Genomic DNA, 14,798 nt, shown 5'->3' with positions numbered 1-14,798 from the left:
TTAATTGATCAATTGTGGCAGAACACATCATTATTCCATGGCTGTCTGCCAACAATTGACTAGACAAAATTAATCAAAGATACAAAGAGAGCATGACATCACAGAGGACCCCACCCCTAACTGTAGGCCTGCTGGGTGAGAGACCATGTACTGAGGTCCGCCACAATGTCATCATTCTGAGCTCCACATGTGGGTGCCATGATGTCACATGGCTTACGGAGTCGTTTCACTTGATAAGTGTGTCAACATCGAAGATATCAAAACCATCTGCACTCTTGGGATGGGGCGTCCGTCAAACACTTGACCATTTTGGAAGTGGCCACGGACATCATGTGAAAAAGACCTGTGGGCCAAATTTACAGATGCACATTCGTGCATACACACGCACTAATGAGTCAAATGAGTGTACATCAAATGCTCTTAATCATGAATTTTACGTGGAATGGCTTATTATTGATGTCAAATGTGTGTGTTGTGTTGTGTTGTGTTGTGTTGATGTGTGTGTGTTACCATGCTCATGTTGTGGTGATGCACTTTTTGGGACCGCGAGCGCTGCGGTGTCCCTGCAGCTCTGCAACGCTCTGAGCCTGGAAGCAATATTTTGTCTTGTGCTCCACTTTGCTCATCACAAATTTCCCTGAGCAGCAAAGCAGTTCAAACATCTCCTGACAAAAGAAAATATGACCAATGGATTTGGGAATTTTGTCCACAGGCAATGAAAGATTCTTTTTTGGGAGTTGTGAGGTTCGGGGTTAAAGTGGATTTCTTTTTTGTGCACTTATTTTCACTTTTGCTTGAGACATACCTCCTTGCCCGCTTCATTGAGGAGGTAAACGACATAGACGAGAGTGGCATGAAGGCGACTGTTTTGCATCTTCCTGGCCAAGGGCTGGGGGGTCCTCACGCGCACCACGATGCCTTGCTCGCTGACGTTCAGCCTTAGCACCGGTGCACTAATTTTGGCTGCCATTTTAGTTTACAGTGACCATTTTAGGACAAACGTGGCTACAAAGTGTCATGGTTCAGCATAAATCATGAAACTCTAGGCAACATTTATTCTAGGAAATTCAGAACCCAAAATGTGGTTCCTTTGGCAATGTGCAATTTGAGCTGTCTTAAAGAAGCCATGCCCAAAAAAAACACAGAAAGTCTGCCATCTTGGTTGGTTGGGGCCATTTTAGGCCATTCATGCTTTAGCCATGTCTTGAAACAAAAACACTCACTGTCCCATCGGGGGCTGAATCTCGGGGAGAGGATCCAGGCTGAGTTGTTCAGTGATGAGGATGAGGAAGATGCTCTCACCCTGGCATAGTACCACTCTTGGAGGTCCGACATGACCCCGCTGAGGTCACAGTGGCTCTCTCGGACGCCCTGGCAGCTGTCCACATCCCGCCACTGAGCATCGCCATAACTGACCAGCACAAAGAAGCACACAATCATGACATAGTATGTCATTATTAGGTCTCACACTTCTCAATATGACGTCAGTCATCTCCGTTTGGGAAAACAGAACATTTGGCTCTTCCATTGATTTTGCCATTTAAAAAAAATAAATGTAAATAATGTATACCACAAAAGAAGCCTTGCTGGACTCCATAGGAAATTCACTTGTGACATTATTGTCCACGTATTGTAAAAGCAATAAAATTCAGATTTTGTGTGTTATTTGCATGTCCTCACATCTTCCACTGGACATCGTAGCGCAAGTTGCTGCAGTTGGCGGGCGGCATCCAGTGAAGGACATTCTTAAAGTCCACAGAGTCAAACTTGACATGTGCAGGAGCCGGCGACACTTTAGACACTAGAAACAACACCAGACATCAACATGATAATACAATAAAGTGTAAAAAAAAAAAAAAAAAAAACAGCATTTGTTAACCTGCCACTGTGGCGATGTTGAGCAGCAGCAGGCCTCCAATCAGCACACGGTTCATTTTGCCAACTGTCAGACGGACCCTGCAGCCTCCAACCTTTAACAGCCACCCACTTCCTCTTTCTGTTCGCAACTTATAGACCACTGGCCACGTGTTTTTACAGAAATCCATGTGAACAATGACTAAGTGTTTTTACAACATGCCAGCACATGCAGAGGAATACTGCGGATATGGAGTCAACACACCCCCAGCCCAAATGCCTTGTACAAATGTGGTTGCATAAGTGTACACACCCGCTTAAAACCCAGGATGCATCTGTTAAATAGGAGTCAACACACACTTGCTAAAGTGACCATTAGAACATCTGAACTTTATTTGGGATTGAAGAAATGGACGGTTAGGAAGTTTGCAAAGAGATCAACGATATTAATTTTGCTTTGTTACAGCAACAGCTGTTGTGAAAGCCCTATTCAAATCCTAAATGCAACTTTGAAAAGTTGAATATTTCACCAGTGAGCCCATTTAGCGTAAGAACTCCTGGCAGGACCGCAGACAATGAAGTGAGTTACTGGAAGCGTGCATGTGCATCGCACTTCCACTCTCCATGCAAAGAGGAAGGCAAGCTCCCCGGCAGGCATCTGAGCAAACACGCACAAACAAACACTTTCAGTCCCAGGTTTGGTTCCAGGGGAAGACGTTAAATGTCAGCCAGTATATTACTTCTTTAGCTGCCGGTCAACACAAATTTGCATCGCGGGCTTGTAAACATCCTCGCTCAAACATTGACCAAAGTGCGGCGCTTAGACTCGAATGTCATTGTTTTCATGATCGATCAGCAATCTATATACATTGCAGTTAGTTGCATGTACATACATGTTCCCTACAAATTCTGATGGAGAAATGATCAATTTAATTTAGTAAAGTGTGTACTTGTTACTCACGTGTGACCAACACTGATATTTGCCTTTGATAAATATCAAAACAGGAAAACACGGAACTGGCACAGACTGTAAAGCCATACTGAACTACTGATTGCTTTCGTAGATTGATTGACAACTGAAGTATCGGAAGTCAAATTGTACATTTCTGCCATACCATTACAAGATCATGCAAAGAACATAAAAATATTGAAAATATAAAATATTGAAATTGTCTGGTTATATACAAAAAAATGTGTTGTTTGAGCACTTTTTTTTTTTTTTTAGTTCGACCCGACCCAAAAAAAAGAACAATTCTTACCCGGTTCAAAGTGCGAGGAGAGCTGAGCGAGAGAGAGAGAGAGAGAGAGAGAGAGAGAGAGAGAGAGAGAGAGCGAGAGAGAGCGAGAGAGAGAGAGAGCGAGAGAGAGCGAGAGAGAGAGAGAGAGAGAGAGAGAGAGAAAGAAAGAAAGAAAGAGAAGGCGAGAGATAGGTGCAGTGAGGTGCAATATCTCATGACCATCAAAGAAAACACACGAGCAAAATAAATTCCAGTGAGGAAGAATCACAATATTGTGATTCACATAGGTGCTTTCTGTGCAGCCTTGCGCGGGATCAATTGGGGCGCCCGAGACTCGAAAGGCCAAAAGGTTTGCAAACAATTGCATTAGCATCACAACTTAAGATCTTTGACCTCATGAAGAAAGCACAAGCTTTTTTTTTCTTGGGCGGGGTGTATTCTAAGTCTAAGTGCTGACTTAGATGTTATGTTAAGCTGCAGGAACCAAAAAGTTTTTAATTCAAACCTTCAGCTACGATTCCGCTACGATAGCCCTCAATGTCCTCGTCAGATGACATTCTGACGATCACTTGGCGTCTCTCGTAGGCATTATCGTTCAAAGTCTCCATGTCCTCATCTTCGTCTATTTGCTCGCCCCCCATGTACGCCTGATGCTCTTCATCCTCCATGTCGCCAGGGGCATCCTCTCCGGACAGTTCCGGCTCTTCGTGCGGTTGCAGCTCGTCGGACTGCTCCGACTCTTCGTGCACTTGTGGCTCGCCGGACTGCTCTGACTCGCCAGGCGACATGGGCTTCTCCTCCACAATCAGCCGCACGGATGAGTCGGAAACCGGGATGGATGCTACGGGGGTCTCATCAACAAATCCGTTGAAGCGCTGCGAGGCGCACACGAGAAAAAGAAAAATGTCAGACAAAGGCATCAAAACGACAGACATGCAAAGCTCACACCAGCGAGGATGGTAGCTTGGCTGAGGCTTTGGTCTTTTTCCAGCAAATCATGAGGAGGACGGTAAGGATGGCAGCCAGGACCAAGAGAGACACCACCACAGCGGTGATGATGTGTTCTACATTTAAAAAAGAAAAATGAAAGTGTATTTGCATCTGCTAACAGATTGCCCCGTCAAAATGCTTCTTATAACATGACTCGGCGATTGAGAACCAACATGTGCCTAACGCTTTGTGATGTCATGCGTTGACGTGAGCAGCTGCAATTGAACACACTCAACTGTTTTCCTGCATGGGCTGAGCGCAGTAGTCCCGTGTGCCGAGAACAGCAATCCTCTCCAGCTCCCCCTTGATGGTGGCGCAGTGCTCCTGCTGGCTGGCGTCCACGGGCAGGTTGCGCTCGCACACGTCCTCCGTGCAGTGCAGGTCGGCAAATGGCTTCTGCAGGGGGGGCAAGGTAAGTTGGAAGGGATACGTGGCCACTCGGAGGCGCCAGATACACACACATCAATTAAGATGGGCTCTTCGATGTTAATATAAATTATATTTTGGGGAAAAAAACCACCTCTTTACAAGAACAATTTTGTCAGGATGGTTGATTTCTGAATGCTTAGTTTTCCGAGATGAATTCAAAGTTTGACAAGGGGAAAGATATTTCAATGAGTCAATTTAAAATGTACCAAATTATGTTGGAATTATAACAACAGCTTTTTACTCTCTCACTCTCAAAAACAGCCATGAAGATCAAAATCCTAAAAAGATTCATCATGTGCTGTAATCCCCTTTCAATGCCACAAGGTAGCAGAAAATGACAATGACTGAGTTTGACGTAAGCTATTTAGTTAGCTGCAGAACATAACAGCTAATGACAAACATCTAACAAATATAATTGAGAACATTAACACTATCTATTGAGCAATGTGTTCTAATAATACGTTCCATGTTGGTTTGTAGCCACTCTGTCACCCCCCCCTTTACTTCTTTAGGGCCAATAATTGGCCAGACTGTCAATCTATGTCTGGCCAACCCCCAGTTTGAGGCCTACCTTGTCGATGGTGATGTCGTATTTGAAGACGGGCAGAGGGTTGTCCGGCTGCACGTGTCTCCTCTTCCTTTTATCTTCGGCCTGCAGACTGGTAAGAAGCGCATCCTCGTACGTGAGCCACGGATGTTGGAAGCTGATCAACACTGTGTTATCATGCTGGTCCAGCACAGTCACAGGAGGGAGGTCCAAGGAACCTGAAGAAAAGGGGAAGCCCTTAGCGTCTCTATTCCACTTGTAACCATGGAAACGTGGCCAATCTCACATTTCTGAGCAGCAGGGGAGTCCAAATAGTAGCTGAAGGAAATGCCATCGGCGGGAGCCGCCTCCGATTCCTCCTTCCCGAGGACGGCGGTCACCGCCAGGAAGTAGTCCTCCCTCTGGTCTGATAAGAAGGACACGTCCGCCTGCAGGTCAGGCGGGTCCACCCACAACGGACCCATGTCACTGCAGAATGACGGCCAAAACAATTGATCACTTTAGGCTTGGGTAGAAGAAGCCAATCACATTCTCACAATCAAAGGATGGAGGACACAAACCCCTGCGACTTGTAGATCCTGCCGATGTCCACCCGGAATCGGAGTCCCGTAGGTGGGTTGTCATAGCTCCATGCCACCTTGTTGACCAGGTTGCCGCAGTGCAAAATCACATCACTTGGGGGCGCCACTGAGCAGACACATTTAATACACCATAATACATCTTTATTTACATTCACACCAACTTTGGAGACCAATCACTCTTGATCTGGGTAGCTCTTTTTTAATTCCTCAATACGGCGATTGTGATTTAATATGAAATGTTTACTTTGGGCTGAAGCCCCTGTTGCCCCTGGCGTCTGTGTTTGCGTTCACACAAAGGCAGCAAGTACATTTCCTCTTTTTCTGGTCGAGCAACAATGCAACACAAGCGATTGCTGTGTCGGTGCTTTCGTTTTGTTATCAAAAATTACACACACAAGTCAAAACATGACTAGGTGAGACACGATCAAACCGCATCAGTGAGTTAAACCTGCCAAAAAAGGTTTTCGACCGCAGCGCTCAATTTCACTTCCTGTCAAATCACGGTGGTGGGTTTCAATGTCAGTGATGTGGCTTACTCTACATGATCGTTGATGTGTGGGTTTTGGTAGATGGCGCTCGGCTCAGACGTCTCCTACTGAAACGGGAAGAGAAAGAGGAAACCGTTCAAGGGCAGCGGGTTGAGGGTGTGTGCTGCAGTCAGGGTGGGACGAAACACTACAAAAAGAAAGTCAATGCAAGGGGTGTCGTTTAGCCTTGGGAAGCCCCACTCGTGTGTTTGTGATGACAAGGCACGAGTGCTGAACTTTAGGGGAATACTCAGACGCTAAATTGCCTCACGTGCCGTTGAACTGCTCACATTGTAGTTGTCGCCGATGCAACCGTCATTACATGTCCAGGAGGAATACAGGCGGCTCTGCCGATTCACAAAGTGCTAAACACAAATTGTTTTGGGGCAATGGTTCAATCACTCTTTGCTATCGCGGCTACCATTCCGTAGTGGCAACATTAAAGACTACGAAGGGGAAGTGATGTGTTTGCAGTTTAGACTTAAGATCGGTTGTCCCACAACAAAAGCTGACGAATTACCATTATTGTGCTAGCTAGCTGCTTAAAATTGCACGTCATCGTTTACATTTTCGAATTGCAACTGGTTAGGAATAAATGATCACGTTTAGTTGTGTACTAAACCTACCACTGTGCTGTTGCAATTTTCAGGACGAATATGTGCATTAAATTTAACTCGTTGATTCATTAAACATACTTTCAGTTAAACTGACATCAGTGAAGTGCAAAGGCTCCATGATGGCTATGGTAGCTAGTACAGTAATTATTTTTTAATTGGACATGACGGAGTGACGCATGCAAGGAATTAACCTTGTCCCCAAATTCCTATTAATACACGTAGGCGCAATTGTTTACGGCAATTGCGAGAATTAGTCGTGTTCCGAATCCCAACCGCAGTGACAGACTCGGGCAGGCTAGCTAGATGTGGGCAGTCTTCTTACCGTGGGCCGATCCGATTCCCAAGAGGAAGAAAGTAACGAGAAGAGTGTTCATACACGGCCACTTCATGGCGTCCTCGACAGCCAGAGACCCACTGGCGGCGTTTATGCTAACAACAAGACATGCAAGGACACAGGAAAGCTTCGCGTGGTACCGACTTGGATTCTATTTGGATAAGACTTCCGGTTGACGCCTTGCGTCAGAGTGACGTCATCACACACTCCAACTGTTTATATTCTCGTTTTTTGCAATAAAAATAAATCATACGCAAGCAGCGTGCAGAAGAAAGCATAGCCAGTAATAAGTAAACTGTGCAATATTCATGCTATCTAACCATCATCGTGATATGACACATTTGTGAGTTGAATTTCAGAAGTACAACAGAAATGCTCACTAATAAACGATTTTTACAGATTTGTGAACACTATTGGAGCAAAATTACAGTGTAAGATAATAAAACTTTAAGCCGAGCTCATGAAAAACGGCTTGTTTCTATTTTTTCACCGTATATAGACTATAGTAAACTTCCCCAAACTGCCCCGTATACTCTTGCCAGTATAAAAACAACAAATCCATGCAAAAAAAGTTTTTTTGCAATTCTGCACAGGCCTAAAAGTGCTAAATATGCAGCTGGGTGTGCCTAATGAATTGGTGAGAGCAGCGCATGCTCTAGCTTTTTTTTTTTTTTTTTGCATACTCCAGCTTCCTTGCGGGAAACTTCCCACATCCTGACGTCAAGCCAACATGAGATCTTTTCTTCCCGTGCTGCCGCACACCCCGACGCAGTCACGCAGAAGCTCTTCAGTGGTGAGTTACACGCTACAATACTGCTACTACATAACATTTATCAAAAATGATGCTCTAAGCGTGTGCACGCGCGTGTGTGTACGTGTGTGCGTGCGTGCGTGTCTGTCTGTCTGTCTGTTTGTGTGTGTGTAAGGGGAGGCAACGGTGATACTTTGTAATGTACACTTGTCATTGCATTCCTTCATGTGTGTTACATAATATTCTTTTGCTGATAGACTCGTCACATCGAAAGACTTCAGCTGCCGTGGTAGCTGTCCTCACTCTTTCCTTCCTTTCAGTATGCATCCACTAAACTTTATACGAAGCCCGCTCCGACATCAGTGTAGTGCAAATTGATCCATCGAGCATATTGAAATCAAAATCCACATCGTGGGACTGTTACAATCTTGTAGCCAGGGAGGAAGAGAAAAAAAATAATTGTCAACATATTCCACATGTGGGTTCTTGTTGACATAAACAGACACTGTGTTGATGTTGAATCTTCTCAAATATGAAGAATCATCTTGTGTGTGCATTAGCTGAAGCCTGTGCCACGCAATTCTAAAAACCTCACAGGAATATTCAATTTCATTCCAGTTATATTTTTATTCCTGCTATACAATGAACATATTTAAACATGTGAGCCTGAAACTAGAGCCCGCTTCAGCTTTTAGTTCTACGTGTTTCTGAATGTAATACATACTTTCATAATGATTTTAAAACTATTTTTTTAATTTGAGAAACCCCTCACAACAAAAACAAAAGTGTGCTTGGTTTTGTTTACAACCGCACAAACTGTATTTAGAGATGCCGACGAGACAGCGACATCTTGCAGGCTGTAATTTGTTTCAATGTGAATGAGCCCAACAAGCAATGCAAACGACAACCATAAATTCAGCCAAGTTCAAAAGAAGCGTTTCAAATTCCAAGGAAAGACACTTTCTGTCGATGACAGAATGTAAAGGGTAAAGAAGTTGTGGGGAAATGGGTTTTAAAAAAGACAACACTGTGTTCTGGTTCCATTTGAGCCAAGGCCAGAGCAGGAATGCAGCGGTCAAGTGTGCCTGCGTGCTTTTGCCAGAATGGATGCGGCAAAGCAGCCAAAGCAGGAAATGTAATCTTTTGTACAAAGACTGAACTGGAGATGCCCCAGAAAGCGGTCCAAGGCCTGCTGTAATTATCTTTAATGTGTGGTTCAAATCGGGGTGACAAGTGGAAGACGGCTTGCTACTACAGCCTACGCTCAAGAAAAGGAAATCATGCTGCCTAAAAATCAACTACTGTGCCTGGATTTTGAACTGATTTAAAAGGGAGTATTCTTTTTTCATAAGGAAACAATCGTAATATTTTTCTAGTTAACAAAAACATCACTAAACTGTGATTAGCTGTTACCTGAGCCGTGAGCAACTGTGATGTCATTTTCAGTCGACAGTGAGAGACAAAATGGCTGCCCCTGAGATGGATTTTAACGGTTGGATTTTGCTGCTTAATTCATATTCCACCAAAAAATATTTATCCGAATATCGTGTTTAGACTAGTGGGGACGCATACAACAGATTATTGAACAAACATTTTGGGGGTTGACTTCTTCTTTAAACTCAAGTATGTGTAATGTGCTTTATATGCCAATTTTGCATTCTCCCCCACCCAAAGTCCTTAATTTTGCATTAAATGTAAAGATATAAAACATACATATTTTATAAAAAGCAGCAAACTGAAAGGAAAGCGTTTTATTGCGAACAGCATCGCCCGCCACCGTTTTTGCAGTCAAGCTGAGAAACAAGTCCTCTGCAGTGTTTGTGTATTTCATAATGTGCGTACTTTTATTTTTTATAGACTGAGTTGATGAGGTCAGCAGGTGTCTAAGTTGCTCCCCAGTAGACGTTTATGTCTGCCGTGTTGCCGAAAGCGAGGCGGCCCACAGTCAGTGGCGAAGGATCTGATTGAGTCCAGATGTCTCCAGATCGTCTCACTTGTTGGCAACCAAGACCGAGAGCGACGCACTCATATGCTAAGAATCCACGCTACAAAACCCGAATTAGTGAAAAACACATGTGCTACAGTATGTACGTCGTCAGGATGTCAGTCAAAAGATTAAGAACGCTCACACTCAGCATGATCACATATTGAGGGTGTTGAGTTTTTTTGTTTTTCTTCAAAGCTGCCCCACTAAAGTCATGCCAAGTCATTCGTTTGAGAATGCAGTATATAGAGGCAGCAAGACAAACATAAGCACGAAGAAAGAGAATCTTGGATTATTTTCATCCGACATGACAGCCAGCAAGTGGGCTTAGACATTAAAGTGCCTTATTGTTGGCCATGAGTGAGTGCACATCACTGAGAGAAGGCAGGAGGGTGAGTTAAAAAAAACAAAAAACATAGACATAAAAAAGATGCTAGACAAAGTAGCATCCAATTGTCGAGGTTGTACTTCTGGATTTTGGTTGAGTTGATTGGCAGCACTCAAGATCCTTTGGCTTTTTTAAACCTCATTTTATAAACTTGGCAAATTTGGCAGGGTGAGCCTGTGGTGACATTGGGTTTCCTCATCTTATTTCAGGTCGAATGGGAGTACCAATCAAGGTGGCGGCCGTGCCCCATGCCCGTTAGCGATGGGCTCCCTGGGCCCCCCGGTGCCGCTCCTGTGCGTCCTGCTGTGGGTATCAGCGGCACCGCAGCGCTCGGACTTGCATCTGGCCTACGTGACGCACGACAGCTTCTACTACTACTCGTGCAGCCAAGAGCCGGACGCGTGCAACCAGGCCTCTCTGGACGCCTGCTGCTGCAGGGATATCACAATGCCAAGTCTACGACGCCTCCCGGCGGCGCCCTTCTCCTCGCCCGTCTTCCACATGCGGCGCCTGACCATGTGGTACACGTCGCCCCGGAACGCCGCCCGCCTGCTCAACAACTCAGAGGTGCTCCACCTCACGCTGATGGACTGCGGCAGCGGCAGGCGCGGGGAGAGCGCCGCCCTTCCATTGGAGGGACACTTTGCGGTGCAGCACCTGGAGCGACTAAGTGTCATCGACTTCCCGCAAACGCCCCAAAGAAAGATGGAGCCCGAGAGCGACAACGACCTCCATTTTGACGCCGACAGGTGGAGGTGTCGGGCCACGGTGGCGCAGGTGCAGGACATCTTCCTGGGGCGCGAGCTGGGGGCGGCGTTCCACGAGCAAGCCCGGTTGGGCGTCATCCACGGTTCAGTGCTGCGGGGCGGCGCCGCCGGCGTCAAAGTGTACACGGTGCAGACGCATATCGACAGCGATGGCACGATGCCCTTTCCCGACCTGCGCCTGCCCAAACTGCCGGAAACGTCCGTCATCTACGTCAGCTTTGTGTATAAGAGAGAGCAAAGCGAGGACTAAACGCATCACATTTAACAGTCACCAGGAAGACCTGAGCCATTATGTTGAAGTGTTTTATTGATCTTCAATAAATGGCTGAAAAGTGAACCGGCAGCTGTGGCTCTCCTTTCATACATATGGGGCCATGACAGGAGGGATTCTGTCTTAACCCATAAAAAGAGACCAATAACGCTATTGATTGAACAATTTCGGTTATACTATTAACCTTTATAAAATAATACAAAATATTTACAAATATTTTTTCAACAAATAACCTTTCGAGCACTTTTTCGACCCCCTTTTCTGCGCCATGGCAGTAACCACAAAAAAGCGCAAGGGGGAGGCAGATACACGTAAGTTTCCAAGCAGGCCTGGACAACAAGGGCGACCTGGAGCACAAGTGGTGCAAATCTGCCTCGCTATACTCGGGTTGAGGGTTTGAATCTCGTTTTGTTTGTTTGTCTGTTTTTTTCGTACTTGAATGGCTGCTCCCCGGATTTCCCTCACCTCCCCTGGACTGGCATCTCAGCTTTTGAGAACATTCATCATCCAAACCTACCACCCTATCGTGAAAATAGACAACCGACATGACTGATATAACACAAATTTTATGTTATATTAATCTTTTTAATCTTATAGGCCACCCCTCTGACTAACAAACGTAATTCTTTCCCCAGTTTCGGTCTTGCTAGCTGAGTGGCGTCATGAAAAAGACACACAAAGTGCTATTTTTGAGGTACAAAATGCTATTTTTGAGGCGCAAAATGCTAATTTTGCCTCTCAAACGTTGATGCAACACCTCTTATTTTGAGCTTTGATGTAACCTGCAATTGACCTGCAACCAGTCTCTACTTTTTTTCAGTAGGTGTGTAGTTTTCAAGACAATGCACCTGCTATCCAACTACATTAGCATGACAAACATGCTAAACGTGAATGGTCGCACCTGACAGGTGAATTTGCAAAAGCGTCAGTAGCGCGCCACAATTGCAAGTTGACTTTATTAACGCTCATTACAGGCCCAGCTGTAAATGGGCCCAGATTTGTCCGTCTCGCGCCCACTAAAACATGTTTATCATCAGACGTTATTGTTCGGCCGCCTCCTTGCGGGCGACTCAGCCATGTTGCTCTTTTGAAAAGGGCAAATCAGCTATAATTCAGTTTATAAACGGCGGCGGGGTGAGGAGGGAGGCGGGGGCGAGTAGCGGAGAGAAATGCCTGCATGAATATTCACGAGGGCCTCAACTGCCGCGGCCGGTGATTCATTAGGCATATGTAAATATCACTCACTTTAATTGCCCCTAAACCGACTCAACATAATGTTACCATTAGCAAATTATTACTTATTTGTTATACTAAACGCTGTGCGGAGACCAAGCCATCGCAATTACAATGATTTTTATTCACTGACAACCCATTGTCACTATATTTGGAAGTGTGCGTACGTGTTCTTGCCTTTCTATGTATGCACACAACATGATGGTCCACCTTGACTGCAGAGACGTTTCAGATTGTCCTTTAAACGGGTCTACACAAGACAAAATTAAAATGAGGTTATTTAGCACAACAGGAGGTTGTGCGTACGTGTGTGTGTGTGTGTGTGTGCGTGTGTGTGTGTGTGTGTGTGTGTGTGTGTGTGTGAGAGAGAGAGAGAGAGAGAGAGAGAGAGAGAGAGAGTTCTCGTCTTTCGACCATTGGGGACGTGACCCTTGACATTAGGCAGGCCACAAAAGAAAAAGAAATTCTTACATGAGCTCATTTTGAGTGTCCATATGTGTCCGGACAATTAATTTGTGTGACACATGGTGGACTTAAGTGTGTATTCATGGGGGACAAACACACATTGCACATAAACTGCTTCCCCTCATTTATCATTTTTTTCCTCCCAGACAAAAAATTGTCATCTTTTAGCTGCAAACTTGCCTGTTTTAATTGACGTTAGACTAAGTGTCTGAAGAACTCATTAGAAAACAAAACAAATCACCAACAAATGATGGGGTGACTAAATTAGCATCATTACGCTCGACGACAACAGCTTGCGTCAGGATAAACCATCAAAAATTTAAACATTTCTGAAGGAGCGGGATTTTTAGTCGTAATCTCGGCTCCAGCTGTCTGAGTATCAATTATTCAAAAAGTGTGGCACAATCAAATTTAACTGGACTTGCCTCCGTGCTGTAAACTCTGCCAAATGAAATGACTTCCAAATAGTAAACAAGCATTTTTTATGGCGCGCTCGTCAGGCGCTGATTTAATATACACTATGTTTCGAATTAAAGCCGTGCTGAAATATCCTCGACATTTAAACTAAAATCACACAAACAAGGAGGATAAATTTTACTAGAAAATAAAAATGCATCATTGTAATATACTACAAGTGTTCTCTAAAGAATAACAAATGTTCATATAGTATAAACATGCAAAGTTCATATACATTATATGATACTAAAAACATCATTTCACGTTTTGTTTTCTTTTTTAACTCAAAACTAATCATTTGTCTAAAAGTGACAAGTCCACTGTGGTTGACAAACCTGTGATTTAAATGCATCATTCCGAAACAAACTAAACTCTTTCAATTTCATCCATAGCTGAATTAACTTAAAAAAAAAACTTGCAGAAATTCATGGAAAGCAATTACATAATAGTCACGAATACTAATATTTTGGTTTTATAACCTCACAAAAATCCACCATATAATTGGTTGAAAAAAAATGACGCATACATTTTCAGAAAGTTTTATGCCGATCAATAGAACGATGCAAAACAACAACCATTTTATGCCAACTAATTTGATTTAATACTACAATGTTTACTTCAGTCTATATTTATTATATCAGTTGTGATTACACTCTTTCAAATAATAATAATGTGCAATAAGAAAGGATAATTCAAAATAATTGTGTATGAAATATGATTTGAAATCAATGGAAATCAACGACAAAATGCAAAGTAATGTGCAAGTTAATGCAAACTCCAGCAGCAGATTCTCCCTGTAGCTCACTCCTAATTTTGCTCCAACCCTAAATAAATATTTAGACAAGTTTGAACAAAGACTAATTATCCATAAATGCATTTTTGTCATATAATATCGACCTTCCACACAAGATGCAAATAATGACCAAGTTTATTTTACTAAAATAACACGAGAACTTTATCAGTATTGTGGCTTTTTTTTTTATCTCATCATTAATTAAGCTAATAATGAATGAAAAAGCAAAAATTAGTGAATTGTTTCAAGTCATAAATGGGAAAGAATGACAAATTGCAAAGTAACGCCAAACTGAGAGTGTGCGGCCAGCGACTCAAACTGGCCGCGGACGTGCAGCACATTTTACAACAATGTTGTCATCATTTAAGAAAAAGGGGGAAAACCACAAAAACGCCAGCACCCTGCCAGTTCCCGTCTGCCTGACTGGCCTCGGAAATGTTTTATCGAGGCAGCAGTGTTTTGAAGCATCGGCAGTGGCAAAACAGAGGGACGGGGAGAGATAAATAAGCCACAGTGTGTGCTTGTGTGCGCGTGTGTGTGAGGAAGAGAGTGTGAGGGAGCTCATAAAGTAGC

The 14,798-nt window shown here is 43.9% G+C and overlaps 3 protein-coding genes across 4 annotated transcripts; 1 reads left to right on the top strand and 2 right to left on the bottom strand.

Annotated features, from left to right (window-relative positions):
* Nucleotides 1–26: 26 nt before the first annotated feature.
* Nucleotides 27–2,083, bottom strand: il22ra2 (interleukin 22 receptor, alpha 2). The gene is made up of 6 exons (XM_088384735.1): nt 1,880–2,083; nt 1,681–1,801; nt 1,224–1,411; nt 806–963; nt 511–665; nt 27–343 (listed from the first exon to the last, which is right to left on the bottom strand). The coding sequence occupies exons 1-5, from the start codon at nt 2,043–2,045 to the stop codon at nt 516–518; spliced, it is 783 nt and encodes a 260-aa protein (XP_088240861.1). The 5' UTR covers nt 2,046–2,083; the 3' UTR covers nt 27–343; nt 511–515.
* Nucleotides 2,084–2,218: 135 nt separating this feature from the next.
* LOC148393499 (interferon gamma receptor 1-like) lies at nt 2,219–7,303 on the bottom strand. 2 transcript variants are annotated; one of them, XM_088384733.1, is made up of 7 exons: nt 7,106–7,303; nt 5,619–5,745; nt 5,345–5,526; nt 5,083–5,276; nt 4,319–4,478; nt 4,041–4,156; nt 2,219–3,967 (listed from the first exon to the last, which is right to left on the bottom strand). In XM_088384733.1, exons 1-7 carry the CDS (start codon nt 7,170–7,172, stop codon nt 3,587–3,589), a joined length of 1,227 nt encoding a protein of 408 aa, XP_088240859.1. In that variant the 5' UTR covers nt 7,173–7,303; the 3' UTR covers nt 2,219–3,586. The 2 variants fall into 2 exon arrangements, with proteins under 2 accessions (XP_088240859.1, XP_088240860.1); XM_088384734.1 differs by lacking the exon at nt 7,106–7,303 and adding an exon at nt 6,176–6,792.
* Nucleotides 7,304–7,805: 502 nt separating this feature from the next.
* Nucleotides 7,806–11,344, top strand: LOC148393498 (uncharacterized). The gene is made up of 2 exons (XM_088384736.1): nt 7,806–7,910; nt 10,450–11,344. The coding sequence occupies exon 2, from the start codon at nt 10,502–10,504 to the stop codon at nt 11,255–11,257; it is 756 nt and encodes a 251-aa protein (XP_088240862.1). The 5' UTR covers nt 7,806–7,910; nt 10,450–10,501; the 3' UTR covers nt 11,258–11,344.
* Nucleotides 11,345–14,798: the final 3,454 nt, after the last annotated feature.

Source organism: Syngnathus floridae, chromosome 9, assembly GCF_059516105.1.
Source record: "Syngnathus floridae isolate MCC-2025c chromosome 9, RoL_Sflo_1.0, whole genome shotgun sequence".
NCBI lineage: Eukaryota > Metazoa > Chordata > Actinopteri > Syngnathiformes > Syngnathidae > Syngnathus > Syngnathus floridae.
Note: the sequence above shows the minus strand (reverse complement) of the source record. Positions and strands in the feature narration are given on the sequence as shown.